Source organism: Theropithecus gelada, chromosome 14 (assembly GCF_003255815.1).
Source record: "Theropithecus gelada isolate Dixy chromosome 14, Tgel_1.0, whole genome shotgun sequence".
NCBI lineage: Eukaryota > Metazoa > Chordata > Mammalia > Primates > Cercopithecidae > Theropithecus > Theropithecus gelada.
This window is the reverse complement of record NC_037682.1, coordinates 12,131,605-12,149,688: the sequence shown is the minus strand read 5'-3', so window position 1 is coordinate 12,149,688 and position 18,084 is coordinate 12,131,605. Positions and strand designations below refer to the sequence as shown.

General features: G+C 53.2%; 1 protein-coding gene across 1 annotated transcript in view; it reads left to right on the top strand.

Annotated features, from left to right (window-relative positions):
* Positions 1–828: 828 nt before the first annotated feature.
* INCENP (inner centromere protein) overlaps positions 829–18,084 on the top strand; it is a 28,628-nt gene continuing 11,372 nt past the window's right edge. Inside the window, exons 1-9 of the mRNA XM_025358446.1 lie at positions 829–1,167; positions 5,470–5,620; positions 6,093–6,206; positions 7,106–7,914; positions 15,191–15,242; positions 16,061–16,115; positions 16,233–16,350; positions 17,471–17,522; positions 17,930–18,047. Coding sequence (XP_025214231.1) covers positions 5,481–5,620; positions 6,093–6,206; positions 7,106–7,914; positions 15,191–15,242; positions 16,061–16,115; positions 16,233–16,350; positions 17,471–17,522; positions 17,930–18,047 — 1,458 coding nt within the window. The 5' untranslated portion in view covers positions 829–1,167; positions 5,470–5,480. The remainder of the gene's footprint in view (positions 1,168–5,469; positions 5,621–6,092; positions 6,207–7,105; positions 7,915–15,190; positions 15,243–16,060; positions 16,116–16,232; positions 16,351–17,470; positions 17,523–17,929; positions 18,048–18,084) is intronic.

The following is an 18,084-nucleotide window of genomic DNA, read 5'->3' as shown; positions in this document are numbered from 1 at the left end:
TTGGAAAGATGAACTAAGTGAAACATGCCTTAGTAAAAACATTGTGCCAACTTGAAACCTTGATTTAGTAAAAAATCTCAATGCTTAGATCCTTTGTCCAATGGTAGTATTTATCAGATGTATTCAGCTTGCTCAGAAAATCAAAAGGGCATTACAACCACAAAAGCAAAGAAAAATAAGAAAACTTCCCACCTTGTTCTAGTTGTAAAGATTAAACTGAAATGATTAGGCTTTTCGATTCGTGAGCCAAATACCGTAACACCCTGGCCTTTGATGGGTTTGGATTTTTAACATTACTCGTGGTATTTTAGGAAGTGAGGTTACAGTTACATTTTTTATAGCTGCTAAGTGTATTAAGTTGAATGTAAGGACGCATAATATTGTTTGAATTGAGCCCCACTACCAATTCTTTAACAAATGGCATGAATTCTTACACGTAAATGATTTGGTGGAACTATTCTATCGTAATTTCTAAATTGTTTATATACCAAGGTAGCCTTAATTTGTATATGTTTCAGTACAATGAAATTCCCTCTGGCATGCTGTTTGGTTTGTATTTTGAGGAACGTTTTTCTCATGGGAAGAGGAATCTATGACTTCTGCACCTAGATAATTTGTTACATTAAAAAGCTGCTCTTTCAGCAATGTAAGTATATACATACATGTTTTTATGAGAAAAAAAAAGCAGCAGAGATCAGAAGCCTGCCACCTTGCTTGGAGAAGAAAGGAAGCCGCCGGTGGCCTTCGCAGTGCTCGCCGGGACTCGTAGTTCCGGGTCTGCGGGCTCCTCCCAGGCGGGGGTCTACTTCCTCTCTCCGCTGAGGCCGCAGCTTCCGGAAGCTGAGGGGGTTAAAGACTTTCGCTTCCTTTCCCCGCCTCTTAGTCCCGCAGATTGCTAGTCGATATAGCCAATAGGAGGGTGGACTGGTACTTCCTGTTATTTGATTGGCTTAAAGTTTTACAACCGCCCAGACAAACTTGCCGAGGATTGGCTGAGCCTTCAGTTTTGAAAATCATAGATTTCGCCCGCGCTGCGCCGCCTGGTTGCTCGTCCCGTGCGGTGAGCCCCGAAGGCCCGGAGCCGAGTGGGTCTGGGCAAGCGGGGCGTCAGCTAGGGATACCACCGGATTTGGATCGGAGCAGCCTCAGGGGACGTGGCGCAGTCGAGTGAGTGCGCGTGGGCGTGGGGATTGGAGGGTGGTTCGCGATTATTTCCCCGGCCTCTGCTCCGCCCCTGCCGACTCCAGACCAGGGTCGTGACTCCCCAACCCAGCTCCTGGCTGCCTGGGCATATGAGGGTCACCTCTTCCAAGTGGCGAGGTCTCCTGCCTTGGTTCTCGGGCCCGAGATGCCCCCCACCCCTTCCACCTAGGCCCTCAGCTTCCTAGAGCATAGCCCCGTCCCCTCCGCTCCCGGCTGCCTAGCACCTTGTTTTGTGCCTGCGAGGATTATTGTTGACTTGGACGCGCAGGAAGCCCGAAACCAACCCGGTGGTTTGACGGAATGATGCCAGATGGCATTTCTGTGCAGTTAAAACCCCTCTCTCAACGCCCCCGCCCCCAGCTGACCAGCATTTTAAACTGACCATTTCCGGAGGCTGGGCCGCCCCTTGTCACTCCCCAAGCCTGTTCGCTGTCAGCGGTTCAGTCTCGTTCAGCTAACATGGGTTGCTCGCGGGGTTGCCCGGAGCCAAGACTGGGCGCCTTCCTTTCAGAGGTTGATATTTAGAAGGCGGTATAGCCGGGTGGTTAAGGGCACGGTTTAAAGGACGCATAGCCAGTGGCTAAGGGCACGGTTCTATTTATGCCCCTGATTTACCGGCTGATTTTGACTTCTCTTTGCCTCAATTTCCTCATCTTCACATGCATATCCTCAAGGTTGTGGTGAGAATTAAATGAGATGATGTCTGACTCGGGCATGGAGTAGAACTCAGTAAATGGGAGCAGCTGCTATGAGCTTTCTGCACAGAGGTGTGGTAGGCACCCAACTTACAGCACCCTGAAAAGAACAGGAGTCATAGAGGAGGGCGATGGGGCCTTCAGTCTGGTGTATGGTGTGGAAGAAGTGTTGGAGAGGAAGAGTGGAGAGTGCCTCCCTCGGTGGAGTGGTGGGTGCTCTTTATCTGTGTGCAGTTGCTTACATGGGCTGAAGAAGAGATTTTTGCTGCTCTTCCAGGAGACTGATTCTTGGTACACTGACTCCTTCTTTTTCAGGGTCACCTCTGTTTTAACTTATGGTAACCCTTTTTAAATGGCTGCGCTAAGATCTAAGCAAACTTCCCCATGAAAGATGTCCAATTGCTTTCATGGACTTTGTGAAAGAAGCTCTCATCCACGTTGGCCATTTGGACAAATACTTTTTAAAAAGTTAGCCAGTTGTTGCTTTTCTCCGCAAATCTTTGGCTTCCTTAAACAGTTTTCTCTTTTCTGGCCTGAGGTTCTGCGCTTTGCCAGGGTTGTGGTCTGGGTGCAGAAGGGTTAGGGGAAGGTGAGGGATGGCAGTGAAAAGGCCTTGCCTGTGATTGGCTGGCTGCAGAGCCGAGGTTTCAGCCCAAAGCCTGTAGGATCCTGCCCATTTGGCCCTGCCCTGATTATTGCTGCCCTTGGCATCTAGGAGCAGGGGCTTTGAACATGTGTTGGTCAGTTCTAACCTGTGCAGATTAAGTTTATTTGGTGCCCTTTGTGTGGTGGGATGAGCACCTGTAGGATGTTTATTTCTAGGTGTAGAGTTGATGGGTAGATTAATTCATTCAACAAGTATTCCTTGTTGCCAGGCACTGCTGTGCTCTGGGCACTCAAAAATGAGCAAGTTAGACAGGGGCTTGCCCTCAGAGAGCAATTGTTTAGTGGGCAGGGACAGGCAGTAAGCAACAGGTAAACAAGCACGCAAGTGCTCTGCAGAGAATTGCAGTCAATGGGTGGGATCGTGGCTGGGGCTACTTTAGATTGGTGGTCAGGTTTCCCTGAGGATCTGAGATCCAAGCCATGAGGAGTGAGCCATACAAAATGGGAGACAGTGTTCCAGACACAGGCCAGAGCTTGTTGAGGAACAAAGGCTAGTGTGTCCCTGAATCAAGCCCAAGGAGGTCCCATGAGACTGAAACCTGACCTGGTGCTATGCCCTGTGAGGGATCAAGGGGTCAGCAATTTGTCCCTTCCTTCCAAGAGCTTCCATTGTAGATGGGAGGCTAAGCTGTGCATGGTTCTTGTTTGTTTGTTTGTTTGTTTGTTTGAGACAGAGTCTCGCCCTGTTGCCCAGGCTGGAGTGCAATGGCACGATCTCAGCTCACTGCAGCCTCTGCCTCCCAGGTTCAAGTGATTCCCCTGCCTCAGCCTCCTGAGTAGCTGGGATTACAGGCATGTGCCACCACACCGGGCTAATTTTTATATTTTTAGTAGAAACGGGGTTTCACCATATTGGCCAGGCTGGTCTCGAACTCCTGACCTTGTGATCCACCCACCTCGGCCTCCCAAAGTGCTGGCATGAGCCACCGTGCCCGGCCGGTTCTTGGTTTTGAAGAGGTAAATCAGGATGGTGGGTCACTGCCCTGACTTGAGGCACGCAGCCTGTTGTTATGGCTTATGACCACCACCCATTCATTTGTTCTTTCACTCATTCTCCTGTTGGGATATTTATTGAGCCCCTGTTGTGATGTAGTAGAATACTTTTGTCTCTTGGAATCCTCAGGGGATTGGTTCCAGGACCTCCTTTGGATACCAAAATCTACAGTTGCTCAAGTCCCTGATATAAAATGGCATAGTATTTGCATATAACCTACACACATCCTCCTGTATACTTTATATCTCTACATTACTTATAACACCTAATACGATGTAAAAGCTATGCAAATGGTTGTTATACTATCTTATTAGGGAATAATGACAAGGGAAAAGTCTATACATATTCAGTAGAGATGCAGCTTTTATTTTTCAAATCCTTTCCACTGGTGGTTGGTTGCACCCATGGATGTGGAACTCACAGGTATGGAGGGCTGACTGTACTTCTTCCTTGCTTGAGGTTTTCGTAATGGTTATCAAGTTTATTTTTAAGGCAGAGTCTCGCTGCGACGCCCAGGCTGGAGTGCCGTGGCGCGATCTTGGCTCACTGCAACCTCTGCTTCCTGGGTTCAAGTGATTCTCCTGCCTCAGCCTCCTGAGTAGCTGGGATTATAGGTGCGCACCACCATGCCTGGCTAATTTTTTTGTATTTTGAGTAGAGACAGGGTTTCACTGTGTTGGCCAGGCTGGTCTTGAACTCTTGACCTCAAGTGATCCACCTGCCTCAGCCTCCCAAAGTGCTGGGATTACAGGCGTGATCCACCGTGCCAGGCTGGTTATCAAGTTTTAGGGAGGATACCTGAGCTGCTAGTTTTATAAGAAAGTGAGAAAAAACTGTTTTTGTGTTTTCCCTTGCTCAATGCCTATAGGCAAGTTTTCTTAAAAACAAGATATTGCGGCCGGGCGCGGTGGCTCAAGCCTGTAATCCCAGCACTTTGGGAGGCCGAGACGGGCGGATCATGAGGTCAGGAGATCGAGACCATCCTGGCTAACACGGTGAAACCCCGTCTCTATTAAGAAATACAAAAAACTAGCCGGGCGAGGTGGCGGGCGCCTGTAGTCCCAGCTACTCGGGAGGCTGAGGCAGGAGAATGGCGTGAACCCGGGAGGCGGAGCTTGCAGTGAGCTGAGATCCTGCCACTGCACTCCAGCCTGGGCGACAGAGCGAGACTCCGTCTCAAAAAAAAAAAAAAAAACAAAAACAAACAAAAAAAACAAGATATTGCTTACTGTTCCCTTCATGTTCTGTTTATGCTCCATTTGGAGGGCATTTCAGCTCAAGGGAGAGAGGTATGGGAGGCCCCTTGAGGACATATCTCAGGATCACTACTTTCTCACTCATTCCTTTGGAACATAGAATCCCTTCTGCTCACTGGCCGCTTAAAGAGGCAGCTGAGTTGGATGTTCTTTGGCCTGATGTCTGGAGTCAGCTTGCATGTAGTGCAGGGTGGCTGTGTCTTAGCCCTTACTTAACCATGAGTAGTAAGATGAGGGCCTACTGGAGAGCGAGAGCAGGACTGTGTTTGGGCAGGGAGTGAGGGGCCCTGGGGTGGCCAGAAAGGCAGATGGCAGTGCCCTGTCATCTTCAGCCCAGAAAAGGCCATTTGTAAGGAGGACCATCATTGTCAGAATTGGCTGGGAACTGGGGACAGTCATGCTGTGGCGGGGAGCGGGGGGACAGGGAGATATTTGAAGAGTGTGAGTACAAGGGCCCCTCTTTGCAGAAATGAGGTTAGGGCATTAGTGTTTGGAATTCTGCAGCTCTGGGGAGTGGCTGTGAGCAGAGAGGGGCCCTGGTTCGGGCACTGGGTGTTTGTGGTGGTTGTGGGTGGGATGGGTATGGCAGCTTGGAGAAGCTCCAGACCCCTACCCTGAACCTCTAACTTGTGCCTCTTGTCCCTGTCTTCACCAGACAGAGCCACCATGGGGACGACAGCCCCAGGGCCCATTCACCTGCTGGAGCTATGTGACCAGAAGCTCATGGAGTTTCTCTGCAACATGGATAATAAGGACTTGGTGTGGCTTGAGGAGATCCAGGAGGAGGCCAAGCGCATGTTCACCAGGTGAAGGCAGGGGCACAGTGAGGGGATGGGAACACCAGCAGCGCCTGTCTGGGCTGCTTTGGTCTTGGGGACACAACAGCTCCTCGTCCCCACCTGCCTGGCAAAACCGACAGCCTGTCAGGGCTCCCTGCTGTATACTCCATGTGCAGTGTGCTAGGGGCCCGACCTAGTGTCATGGGAAGGGGCAGCAGGAGAGATCGAGTCCCTTGCCTGTTCGCCATTGTTGCTGGCTGGGCCTCTCAGGGTGTGGGGCAATGGACGTGCACCTGGGGGCTTGCTTCCCTGCCGTGTCTCCAGGAGGAAGCCCTGAGTGCCTGCAGGTGATTTGCACGTGACCTTGGAGAGCTTGCTTGGTGCTGGTCACCCCAGCTTGACCTGTCGCAGCCAGGAAATGGGCAGGGGACAAGCTGGGTGGGAGAGGGGACCAGCGGTTCCCAGGCAGCCTCGAGTGACACCCTCCTGTGCCAAACAGAGAGTTCAGCAAAGAGCCAGAACTGATGCCCAAAACACCTTCTCAGAAGAACCGACGGAAGAAGAGACGGATTTCTTATGTTCAGGATGAAAACAGAGACCCCATCAGGAAAAGGTAGGAAGGGTTGGGGGAGGGGGAGCTGGGCAGTGGGCTCTGCGGAGGCTTGGTGCCATCTGGGAGAGTTCGATTCTGAAGATGTTGATTTGGAAGTAGCAGCCTGTAGGAGGGGTGGTGGGTGCCACCGCGGGTACTGCATGGGCCATGCTGAGAGGGGTTGGGATGCCACGGGGAACTATAGCTTGACCCAAGACCCTGGAGTCCAGATCTGTGGCTGTGAGTTAGGGGTGGGGGTATTTGATCTGGGCCCTGGAGGCTGGGAAGTATTTCCATAGGTGGGATGAAAAAGAGAAGCCGTCCTTCTGTTAGGTGAGTGTGACCTGGGTGTGGACCACGTGGCTTGTCCCAGCCCTCATATTGTCATGCTTGTTTTAGTCCCCGTCAAGAATGACTGGGGCTGCAGAGTGCTAGGGAAAGAGGCTGGGTCTTGGGGTTAGACCTGGGTGTGAACCCCAGCTCTGCCCCTTAGCAGAGCAGTATGGCTTTGAATTGAATTTCTGCCTCTCTGAGCCTCTGTTCTTCATCCCCAAAATGGGGATAGTGGTCCCTACCTCCCCGGGCCGTGCTCTGGGTTAAGGGAGAGCGCGTGTAAGGCTTTCAGCGGGGGCTCGGTGCGGTGTGACTTCCGTCAGCCAGCGGTGTGGATGAATATAATCTTCCTGACCAGTTCTGTGAGGACTGTGGCATGATCCCCAATTTACGGTTAGGCAGACTGAGGCTCAGACAAGAATGGCCTGGGGCCTCCTGGCTAGAGGCGGCAGAATCTGGGCTGGAACCCAGGTCTTTTGCCTTCACATTCTCTCATCATACTCCATCCAAGCTGGTGGCTCTTGGGGAGACTGGGCGCCACCCTGTCCTGCTGCCTGTCTCAGCCTCTGCCCTGCTGCCCCTGCCAGGTTATCCCGCAGAAAGTCTCGGAGCAGCCAGCTGAGCTCCCGACGCCTCCGCAGCAGGGACAGTGTAGAGAAGCTGGCCACAATGGCGGGGGAGAACGGCTCCGTCCTGCGGCGTGTGACCCGTGCTGCGGCTGCGGCTGCTGCGGCCACCATGGCATTGGCTGCACCTTCTTCGCCCACCCCTGAGTCTCCCACGATGTTGACCGAGAAGCCCAAGGAGAACCGCACCCAGTGCCAGCTGGTGCCTGTGGTGGAGATTGGCATCAGTGAGCGCCACAGTGCAGAGCAGCATGTCACCCGGCTCATGTCCGTCCAGCCTCTGCCCCGTACTCTGTCCCCGACTCTGACTTCAGCCCCAGCTCCAGCCTCCCAGGGCATCCTGGCATCGGATGAGGAATCAACACCTAAGAAGTCAAAGGCCAGGATACTGGAGTCCGTCACAGTGAGCTCCCTGATGGCTACACCCCAGGACCCCAAGGGTCGAGGGGTCGGGACGGGGCGGTCTGTGTCTAAGCTCAGGATTGCGCGGGTCTCCCCTGGCCCACGGGACTCGCCAGGCTCTCCAGACTCTCCGTGGCGGGAGCGGGTGCTGGCTCCCATCTTGCCGGATAACTTCTCTGTGCCCACGGGCTCTCCCGCGGACTCTCAGTCGGTGCGGCACAGCCTGGTCGCCCCGTCCTCCCTGAGTCCCCAAGTCTTAGCCCAGAAGTACTCTCTGGTGGCCAAACAGGAAAGTGTTGTCCGCAGGGCGAGCAGAAGGCTTGCCAAGAAGACTGCTGAAGAGCCCGCTGCCTCTGGCCGCATCATCTGTGAGTCGGGGGGCTTGGCAGTGGCGGGTGGTCCTTGGTGCCAGGCGCAGATGGAGGGTTTCGGAGGGATCATCTAGCAAGGAGCTGTCCAGAGAGCTTTCTGCAGTGAGGTGGATGTTCCACATCTGTGCTGTCCTGGGTGGTGGCCGCTAGCTGGCCCCATCTGGCGATTGTGTCCTCAAAATGTGGCTAGTCTGATTGAGGAACTGAATTTTAAATTGTATTGCATTTTAATTTTTTTAGATTTAAATAGTTACATGTAGCTAGCGGTTTCCACGTTGGATGGTGCAGATCTGACCCAACCTACTTGCTTTACAAGTGAGGAAATTGAGCTTCAGGGTGGTTGGCCACCATGTGGCCGTGGTTACTGGCCATGTTGAGGCTGGAGCCTGGGCCTCTTACCCAGGGCCGGCTCGTTCCTCCCAACCCCGTGCTGCAGAGGCTGCTTAAATTCACCGGGTTTGTGCGCCGCCATTAGCGACACTGCGTTTGATCTGGAGGAGGGAATTATGGCAGCAGGTTCCTTCTGGCAGATCAGATGACTGGGCATCTGATGGGAGCCAGGAGGGGGAACCAAGCTGACTCTGGAGCTGGCCAGCGTGGGTCTGAGTGCCAACTCAGCCATTCACTTACCCCGCAGCCTGGGGCAGGTCCTGGAAACTTCACGGGCCTCCACTCCTCGCCTGTCAACTGGGGCTAATCGCGTCACTTCAAAAGGTCGTTGTGAGGTTTTCTTTGGTCCCCCCACACGGGGAGTTTAGAAGGGTGCCTGGCGTATGGCAAGGACTGGGTAACGTTAGCTGCCCTCTCAGATCTCAGCTAAGGGGGCCGTTGCCCACTGGAGCAGGTGTCTGGAGGGGCAGGCTGGCTGCATGAGGAGGAGGTGAAGTCTGAGCTAGGAGGGTTCTGAAGGATGGCTGCGCTTTTGCTAAGCGGAAAAAAAAAATGCGGGGATATGTATTCTTGGCAGAGGGAACAGCTTGTACAAAGACCCTGATGCCTAAAGCAACAAGTGATGGGGGTCTGGGGCTCATGTCTCACACAAGAGCTTGAACTTGACCCCACCGAAGCAAAAGAAGTGTGGCCTGATGATGGTGAATGGAGGGAAACAGGGAGACCAGATAGGAGGCTGTTGTAAGGATGCAGCCAGAGGATGGGCGAAGCAGCAGATTGGTGGTGAGGATAGGCCAGGATTTATCTTTTTTCTTTTTTTTTTTTTTGGATGCAGAGTCTCACTCTGTTGCCCAGACTGGAGTGCAATGGCACGATCTCGGCCCACTGCAACCTCTGCATCTCGGGTTCAAGCAATTCTCCTGCCTCGGCCTCCCGAGCAGCAGGGATTACAAGCGCCTGCCACCACACCAGGCTCATTTTTTTTTTGTTTTTTAGTAGAGATGGGGTTTCACCATGTTGGCCAGGCTGGTTTCGAATTCCTGACCTCAAGCCTCACCCAGTCTACCAAAGTGCTGGGATTACAGGTATGAGCCACTGCGCCCAGCCCAGGTTTTATCTTAACGCATATTAAATAGTAGCTGGCATCTGCCAGGCACTTTAAGATTTATAAAAGGAAAGGTTATTTCATTTGGTCCTTACAGCAGCACTGTTAGCTTGTGAGGAATTTTTCACTTTATAGAGGAGGAAACTGAGGCTTAAGGAGGCCATGGAATCTGTAAATTGGGAAGCTGGGGCTTGAGCACTGCATGTTTCATTCTGTCCAGAAAGTCAGGCGCTTGCAGAAGAGGCTTTGTGCAAGGCCCCAGGGCAGGGCCTGTCAGGCAGGGGAGGGCACCTCACCTTGGCAGCCTTCTCTGTGCCTGAGTCTCACTGCCTGGGGACGGGCCTGCTCCAGTGTTTGAGGTGACGCAGTCTGGGGCGTGTCCAGATGTGCAGTCTGGCACACTGTCTACTTCGGGATTCTCAGAAGGATCTAAATGGTTCTGATCTGTTTTGGAGATTTTCTCAGGCCTGGATCTGATCTTGGGAAGGGGCCCAAGGGGGCAGGTGAGGCTGGGCCTGTAGAGGGAGAGCCAGGCGGGGTTGCAGAGAATCTCAGACCTTTGGAGCAGACATCCGGCTCTGCAGCTCATGCCCTTCCATCACTTTTCCCTCTCTGTCTACCTGTTCCCTGCCAAAGAATGGGCTTCTGATTTGACTGCTGCATGTGACCTAGGTCTGTCTGACTCCCAGCCCAGCATCATCTCTCTTCTTGAGGTGGGTAGAGGAGAGAGAGGAGGATACAGGATCTAGGATCTGGAGTCACACAGACCCTGGGTGACCTTGGGCACACCCCTTCTCTCAGCCTCAGTTTTTCTGTGTGAAATGGTGATAACACTGGCTTTGAATGTGAGTAGATAACTCATCTTGGTGCTTGGGTGTAGTGGATGCTCAGTACACCTTATTTGAGAAAACTCACCAACGGCTGACACTCAGTTTGGGTGTGACAAGGCCGACCCCTAGCGAGGAGCCGCAAGGGTGTCAGGGAGTGGGGCGGTGGCGGGGAGGAGGCTTCCCGGGGGTCTCCCAGATCCCAGGTTCTGGGAGAGGCTCTCGAGCAGCTGCGACGTGGGGTCTTGGTTTGGGTTTTCCCCATGAGCAGCACTTGATACAAGGATTTGAGTTCAATTCATTAATTTTTGAGAAACTAATGAGTTTAATGTCTCAAAAATTAAATTCGGGATGGGAAGGAAACACCTGCACCAGAGGAATGGGAAAATGAGACAGGAAAAAAAGCCAGCAGGCAGGATGGGCCGAGGGGGCCTCTGGAAGCCAGAGTGCGGCCCCGGGGCGTGGAACTGCTGTGTGCCGGCAGGAATCCCCTGCCTCCTGGCCTGGTGCGCACCTGCCTGCAGGGCCTGTGGGGCCTGTGGGGCAGCAGTTCTGAAGTGGATAGGAAGGGACAGGCCCACTGCCACAGGGCTCCACCTTGGGGCGTTCGAGCCACCTCCGCATTGGAGAACAGCCCTTCCGTCCCTCTGCCAGTGCTTGGGCCACTTCCCCACCACCAGACCAGCTCTGAGGCCTAAATGGCGTGCAGATGGCACTTAGCATTCCAGAGAACCCTTGTGCTGGTGGGAGAGCCATGTAGTCACGTGGCATCTTCATCAGGGAGCACATGAGCTGGGATGATGCTGCATGGGGAGATGAGGGGGATGTATCTTCTGGGTATAGACCCCTTAAATGGGGGTCATCACCACCCGTGACTGTCAGCCCGGCCCTGCAGCTGCTCCCACCACCTCCCCAAACCTGGCTACTATACCCAGGAAGGGTTCCGGCTTCCCTTCTCTGTGGCCTGTTGTCTTCCCTGTTTTCCTGAGACCCTGTGCGCCCCAACCTCCCACTGGCCGCCTCCCAGCCTGAACTCTGGCCAAGCCCCCATGGCTCAGGATGCGCCAGCTCAGCTACCTTCTCTCTGCTCCCCAAAAAAGCCTCTTTTTTTCCTGCCTCGTGGCCTTGGCCCTCCTTCTCCCCAGACCAGTGGCACTGGGAACAGGCATGCTCCCAGCTAGGAAGAAGCCAGAGACGTAAAGCTTAGCAGCTGTGGTGAGGATGCCAGGGTGAGTGCTGAGGGTGAGGGCCCCGGGCTTCCTGTTTTTAATGATTAAGCCTCAGCCTCAAAAAGCTTTTGACAGCCTGGACAAGATGGCCAGACCCTGTCTCTACCAAAATGGGGAAAATTAGCCAGGTATGGTGGCATGTGCCTGTAGTCCCAGCTACTCAGGAGACTGAGGTGGGAGGATTGCTTGAACCCAGGAGGTCAAGGCTGCAATGAGCTGAGATTGCGCCACTGCACTCTAGCCTGGGTGACAGAGTGAGACTCTGTTAAAAAGAAAAAAAAAACACTTTGATTATGAGGTTTTATCTATTGATAGTTATTGGATTAGAAATTAAAACAGGATTTTAAAAGTATTTAAATTTTAGTTAATATTTTTATATGAATATCTAGTACTTTAAAGATTTAAAAATATTGTTTAGTATTTTGACATTGCAAAATGTAAGTACCAAGCCTATTACCTGTTTACATTAAGACTTTTTATGAAAAAATAACTTTTCCAAAAATGTAAAAAACAAAAATGTACTGAGGAGACTGGCATTATTCTACATTTTGCAAATCTCTTTATAGTGTGACTTTAAAGAAGCCTCATTCTGTGTTTGATCTGTTGTTGCATTGTGCTGTTTGGGTTAAAGTAACTGAAGAACTGGCCGGGCACGGTGGCTCACACCTGTAATCCCAGCACACTGGGAGGCTGAGGTGGGCGGATCATGAGGTCAAGAGATCGAGACTATCTTGGCCAACATGGTGAAACCCCATCTTTACTAAAAATACAAAAAATTATCTGGGCGTGGTGGTGTGTACCTGTAGTCCCAGCTACTTGGGAGGCTGAGGCAGGAAGATTGCTTGAAACCGGGAGGTGGAGGTTGCAGTGAGCCGAATTCACACCACTTCACTCCGGCCTGGGTGACTGAGTGAGACTCTGTCTCAAAAAAAAAAAACAAAACAAAGTAGCTGAAGAACATCTGGCCTCACACAGACGTGTAGTTGGGAAAGGGAGGAATATCTTCATAGCTTTTTCAGATAATTGTGCATATTCTTTGTTATCAGAACCAGTGCAAGAAGTGGTTGTTCTTCAAGGTTTGTTGTGGTGTAGAGTCTGAAACCATGTTGCTGGTTCCATAGGGGTCTACCTTGCACCTTTAAAAAATTTTTTTTAGGCCGGGCGCGGTGGCTCAAGCCTGTAATCCCAGCACTTTGGGAGGCCGAGGCGGGTGGATCACAAGGTCAGGAGATCGAGACTATCCTGGCTAACATGGTGAAACCCCGTCTCTACTAAAAATACAAAAAACTAGCCGGGCGCGGTAGCGGGCGCCTGTAGTCCCAGCTACTTGGGAGGCTGAGGCGGAAGAATGGCGTGAACCCGGGGGGCGGAGCTTGCAGTGAGCCGAGATCGCGCCACTGCACTCCAGCCTGGGAGACACAGTGAGACTCCGTCTCAAAAAAAAAAAAAAAAAAAAAAATTTTTTTAAAGATGAAATCTCACTATGTCACCCAGGCTGGAGTGTAGTGGCATGATTTTGGTTCACTGCAACCTCCGCCTCCCGGTTCAAGAAATTCTCTTGTCTCAGCCTCCTGAGTAGCTGGGATTACAGGCGCCCACCGATGCCTGGCTAATTTTTGTCTTTTTAGTAGAAACGGGGTTTCACCATGTTACCAGGCTGGTCTCAAACTCCTGATCTCAAATCATCCGTCCGCCTCGGCTTCCCAGAGTGCTGGGATTACAGGAGTGAGCCACCACACCCAGCCACGCTTTGAATGGATCTTTTAGATGTGTGTGATTTCATAACTACATACATCGATCATTTGGAAAATATTGCTTCACCAGGTTATGCACGTCTTCCAAGTGTTGACACCCTTCATTGTATAATATCCTAAAAAAGCACACATTTTTTTTCTGACCTCATCAGAAAAGTCCTTAGGTATTAGGATGCTGTGGCCCTGCTGGTGGTGGATACGCGCTTTTCAAAATTCTACTCTTGGATTCTTTTTGTTTCAATTTTTAAATTATTGTTAGCACATGGTGTTTTATTTTTGTGATGGATTCACTTCATTGACTTGTGAGAAAATGTCTTCCAGATAGCCAAGATTGAATAACCAATGTGTGTCAGTCATTCTTTTAAATAATAATAGTGTTCCAGGTGAAGAAGTGGCTAGTGCAGCTGGCGGCTTAGAGACGAGCGCTTTTCGCGGAGAGTTGCGTTTGCAGCAACAGGCGTTTGACACACTTCCCACCTCAGCACACAGGAGAGTAGAAATGGCATGTACTTGAGTTTAGATTTAGTAAAATTAGGACTTTTGCAGGCGCGGTGACTCACGCCCTTAATCCCAACACTTTGGGAGACTGAGGCAGGTGGTTCACTTGAGGATCAGTTCGAGACCAGCCTGGCCAACATCGCGAAACCCTGTCTCTACTAAAAATATAAAAAATTAGCTGGGTGTGGTGGTACGTGCCTGCAATTCCAGCTAATTGAGAGGCTGAGGCACAAGAATCGCTTGAACCCAGGAGGTGGAGGTTGCAGTGAGCTGAGATTGAGTCACTGCATTCAGCCTGAGTGACAGAGTGAGAGTCTGTCTCCAAAAAAAAAAAAAAAAAAATTAGTACTTTTTACACCTTCATCAAGGACATTCCTCAGTGAAACTGGACCTCTCTCCTTCCTGTGAGTGTGTGGTCCGAGGATAGTGTTTGATGCTCTGGCCTCAATTGGGGCTGAGGCTTCAGCAGCTTGTTCCTCATTGCTTTTGTGCCCTCAGGGCAAGTGTCAGCACAGTGACAGGGGGAAAGTAATATTTTAGTATCATGATTTTAGTATCATGATTAGTTATGACCTCGTGGATCCCCCAAGGGTCTCAAGGACATCCAGGGATCAGAGAATGCAAGCTGAGAACCACTGGCCTGGACATCCTCCTCTGTCTGTAAACTCCTCCAGACCAGCTCAGGTCTCCCCGTCATAGGCTTGTAAAATTCTCTGCTCTGGACCCGGCGCGGTGGCTCACGCCTGTAATCCCAGCACTTTGGGAGGCCTAGGCGGGTGGATTACTTGAGGTCAGGAGTTCAAAACCAGCCTGGCCAACATGGTGAAAGCCCATCTCTACTAAAAATACAAAAATTAGCCAGAAATCGCTTGAACCCAGGAGGCGGTGGTTGCAGTGAGCTGAGGTTGTTCCACTGCACACCAGTCTGGGCAGCAGAGAGAGACTCCGTCTCAAAAAAAAGAAAAAAAATTTCTGTGCTGTGTTCCATCATTGGCCATGCTGGTGTTGTTGACAGGACTATTTGATGATTGTTATCTAGACCAGACAGTGGTTCTGTTTTGCTCACCGTTGGGGCCCTGGGGCCTGGCTCAGGTCCCAGTACACTGTAGGCCCTTGATGAATATTTGTTAACAGAATGAGCTGCTTTGTCTTGGGCCCCATGCTGGGAGTTTGGGGCCTGGAGCTGCAACAGACATTGTCCCTCTTCTCAAGATATTCCCAGCCTAGTGAGGATGCCCAGCTCTGCCCAGATGGGCATGGGAAGACCATCTGGGAAGCAGCAGGGGACATGAAGCCAGGAACTCCGATAAAGACACTAGGATGAGTGCTGAGGGGAGGGTCCTGGGCATGGCAGGGCTAGTGATGGGAGCAGTGGCCAGGCCCTTGCTGGAACCTGGTCCCCTGGACCCCTTCGAGTGGGACCTATGTGGTTTCTGGTGACATCTTTTGTGCCTTTCTTTTCCCCCTCAGGTCACAGTTACCTGGAGAGGCTTCTGAATGTTGAGATGCCCGAGAAAGTTGGGTGAGTTCAGTTCCAGGGCTTTGCAAGTGGGCAGGGCACACCAGGACAGGGAGCCAAGGTGAGCACCAGGGCTGGAAGCAATTCCTGGGCTGAGCCTTCCTCACTGATCCCTGACTGCCCAGGGGCTGCCCGTTTCCCCTGTCTGACCAGGCAGTGAGTGATGTGAGTGTTGGCCGCCTGGTCTCCTTGCAGCGCCCATCAGTGTTGCTGGTTGCCTGGCCAGACCTGACCCTGGGGCGTGAGCTCCAGAGGTTGGGGGTGAGGCGGAGCTGCCAGCTGCCATTCAGACTGGCTGGGGTAGGATAGTGGTGCTCCAGGATTACACCCAGTGCTGCTTCTGGCCGGGACACAGACTCCTTTTCCTGGAGGCCGTGTCCTGCCATCACTAAAACCAGCCCCTCCCTCCTTCCTGCAGAGCAGAGGGTTTGTTCTTGGGATGGGGAAACAGGGTGACTGGGCAGACCTGCTGGCCTTGCCCGCCCCATGGTGAATGGAGAACAGACCACAAAAGAGATGCAGCTCACCTGGGTCCAAGAGGTGGCGGTGGAACTGAGGACAGGGCTCTGTGTCAGCTCTGTGGTGGGGTGCTTGGGAGATGAAGCCACATTCTGAAGCCGACATCCCTCGTCTGCCCACGGAGCCATGGCTTGCAGCTGCCATCCTCCCATCCCGCAGGGGGCTGTGGGTTGGTGGCCCTGGCCAGGGCACCTTGTGTTGACATTTTGAGTCCCCCATCCCTGGAGTGGGAGAGGGACTCCCTATGGGGGAGGGCTTGGACTAGCTGGGCAGTCCTCACAGAGCCCCCCTTCTGTTTTCAGTCCTGAGCAGGAGTCCCCCGAGGAGGCTGAGCCTGTAGCGGCAGCTGAGCCAGAGGTAAGGTGGCTGCCTGGGGAAGGGAGGACTCACCTCTGGGGCTCCCGCTCTGCCCTATGGCCATCCTGGGCCTTGGGTTCCAGGTCGAGACCCCTAAAGCCTTGGTTCTTTCCACAGGTCCCTGAGAACAACGGAAATAACTCGTGGCCCCGCAATGACACGGAGATTGCCAATAGCACACCCAACCCGAAGCCTGCAGCCAGCAGTCCGGAAACGCCCTCTGCAGGGCGACAAGGTGAGGCTCCCTGACCTGCCGCTTTTAGTGCCCAGAGCCACAGCGGGCCTTGGTGGCCTCGGCCTGACCTTCTCTCTGGGGATAAGGAAGCCCTATTTCTGAGCCAGTAGGCTAAAAGGAAATTAAACCTGGGGGTGCAGAGATCCCTTTTGAGTCTGTAGGTTTCACCTCCCACTGTTGGGCTGGAGCTGTCACTGAGTGCTGCATGGGGGGCTGTGGCTGGTTGGGACAGGAAGCAGGGGTAGGGGCTGCATTGGGGTACGGATATGAAGAGGCCAGGTCAAGGCCTTGACCTCGACTCCAGGGGCCAGTGGAAAGAGCCGTGGGCTGGGAATTGAACACGCACCTGGCCTCCTGCTTTGCCTCTGCTGCCAGCTCCTTTCTGACCTTTGTCGGTCCATCCCTGTCTAAAGAGGGCTGGAGAACAGTGGGTTTGGGCGTGTCCCAGGGTCCTGCTCACATCTCCCTGAGAAGGGTGCTTCTCTCTGGTGGGAAGTGCACTATAGCTATGAGATCTTGAACGTGGCCTCCTCCTCTTTACGACGTGGTCAGGGACAATGGTCATGCCAGCCTCACGGCCCTCAGGGCTGCTGCGAGGAACTTTTGGAGTGACGTGCACTTTCTCCTAGCAGTGAAACGAACATGCTGACCCTACACCCCACATGTTGACCCTGCAGCCGGAGCCACCCCCTCCTCCCGTCATGGCCACACCAGCCGCATGGCCCAGGAGGGGTGGGATTTAGAAGCTGTGCAAGGGGCTTAGAGCTCCTGCTTCTACAAGGTGTCCACACACTGTTCTTAGTGTCAGAGGTGGGCAGGGCACGTCTGGGGCTGCCGCCTCGACGGGACCGTCCCGCCCTGCCTTGCCTACCATAGAGCCAGGCACTGGCGGGGAGGGGTTCATGAGCTGCCGGTAGCCAGGCCCTGGCATCTGTAGATTCCTGAAGGCTAGTCAGGGTTAAGGCTGATACGTCTGCATTTGGCCACCCCGGAGCTGCCAGGAAGGGAGCCTTGCCCACTGCCAAGGCTGCTGCCCAGGGACCCCTTCCCCCTAGGCCCCCATTCCTACCCTGCCGCCGCCATCATTTCTGCAGCCTTGCTGAAATTGCTGTTTTCACAGAGGCCAAGACGGACTTAGCAGATGGACCCAGAGAGCCACCGCAGAGTGCCAGGTTTGCATCAGGGAAGGGGTGTGCTGGCAACTCTGAGGGCCCTGGAGGACACGGCCTTGTGTCCTTGCTCAGGGAGGGTGGATGTGTGCTCAGGGGCTTCAGAGCCTCTCTGCTGGGGTGTGGCCTGGTGTTGAGACTTAACCAAGGAGGCGGCTCCATGCTGTGGATGAGCGCCAGCCTGGGAATAGGGCGAACCGATTGTTGACCCTGTCTTAGGGTGGTCTCCTGGCCACGTGACCTCGGACTGTTCACCTCCCTTCCTCTGAGTGGGCAGCAGAGGGTTGGTTAGGCTCTGCAGCCTCTTTCAGCCTAGAGGCCGGTGGCCTGGGCCCGGAATTGTTCATCGGGGTGACTTTTGATGGGCTATAGCGGGCTGCCCTGTGATGCCACCGCCCGCGCCTTGGCAGGAGGAAGCGCAGCTACAAGCAGGCGGTGAGTGAGCTGGACGAGGAGCAGCACCTGGAGGATGAGGAGCTGCAGCCCCCCAGGAGCAAGACCCCTTCCTCACCCTGCCCATCCAGCAAGGTGAGCCAGGCCCTGCCCTGCCCTAGAGCCCTGACCC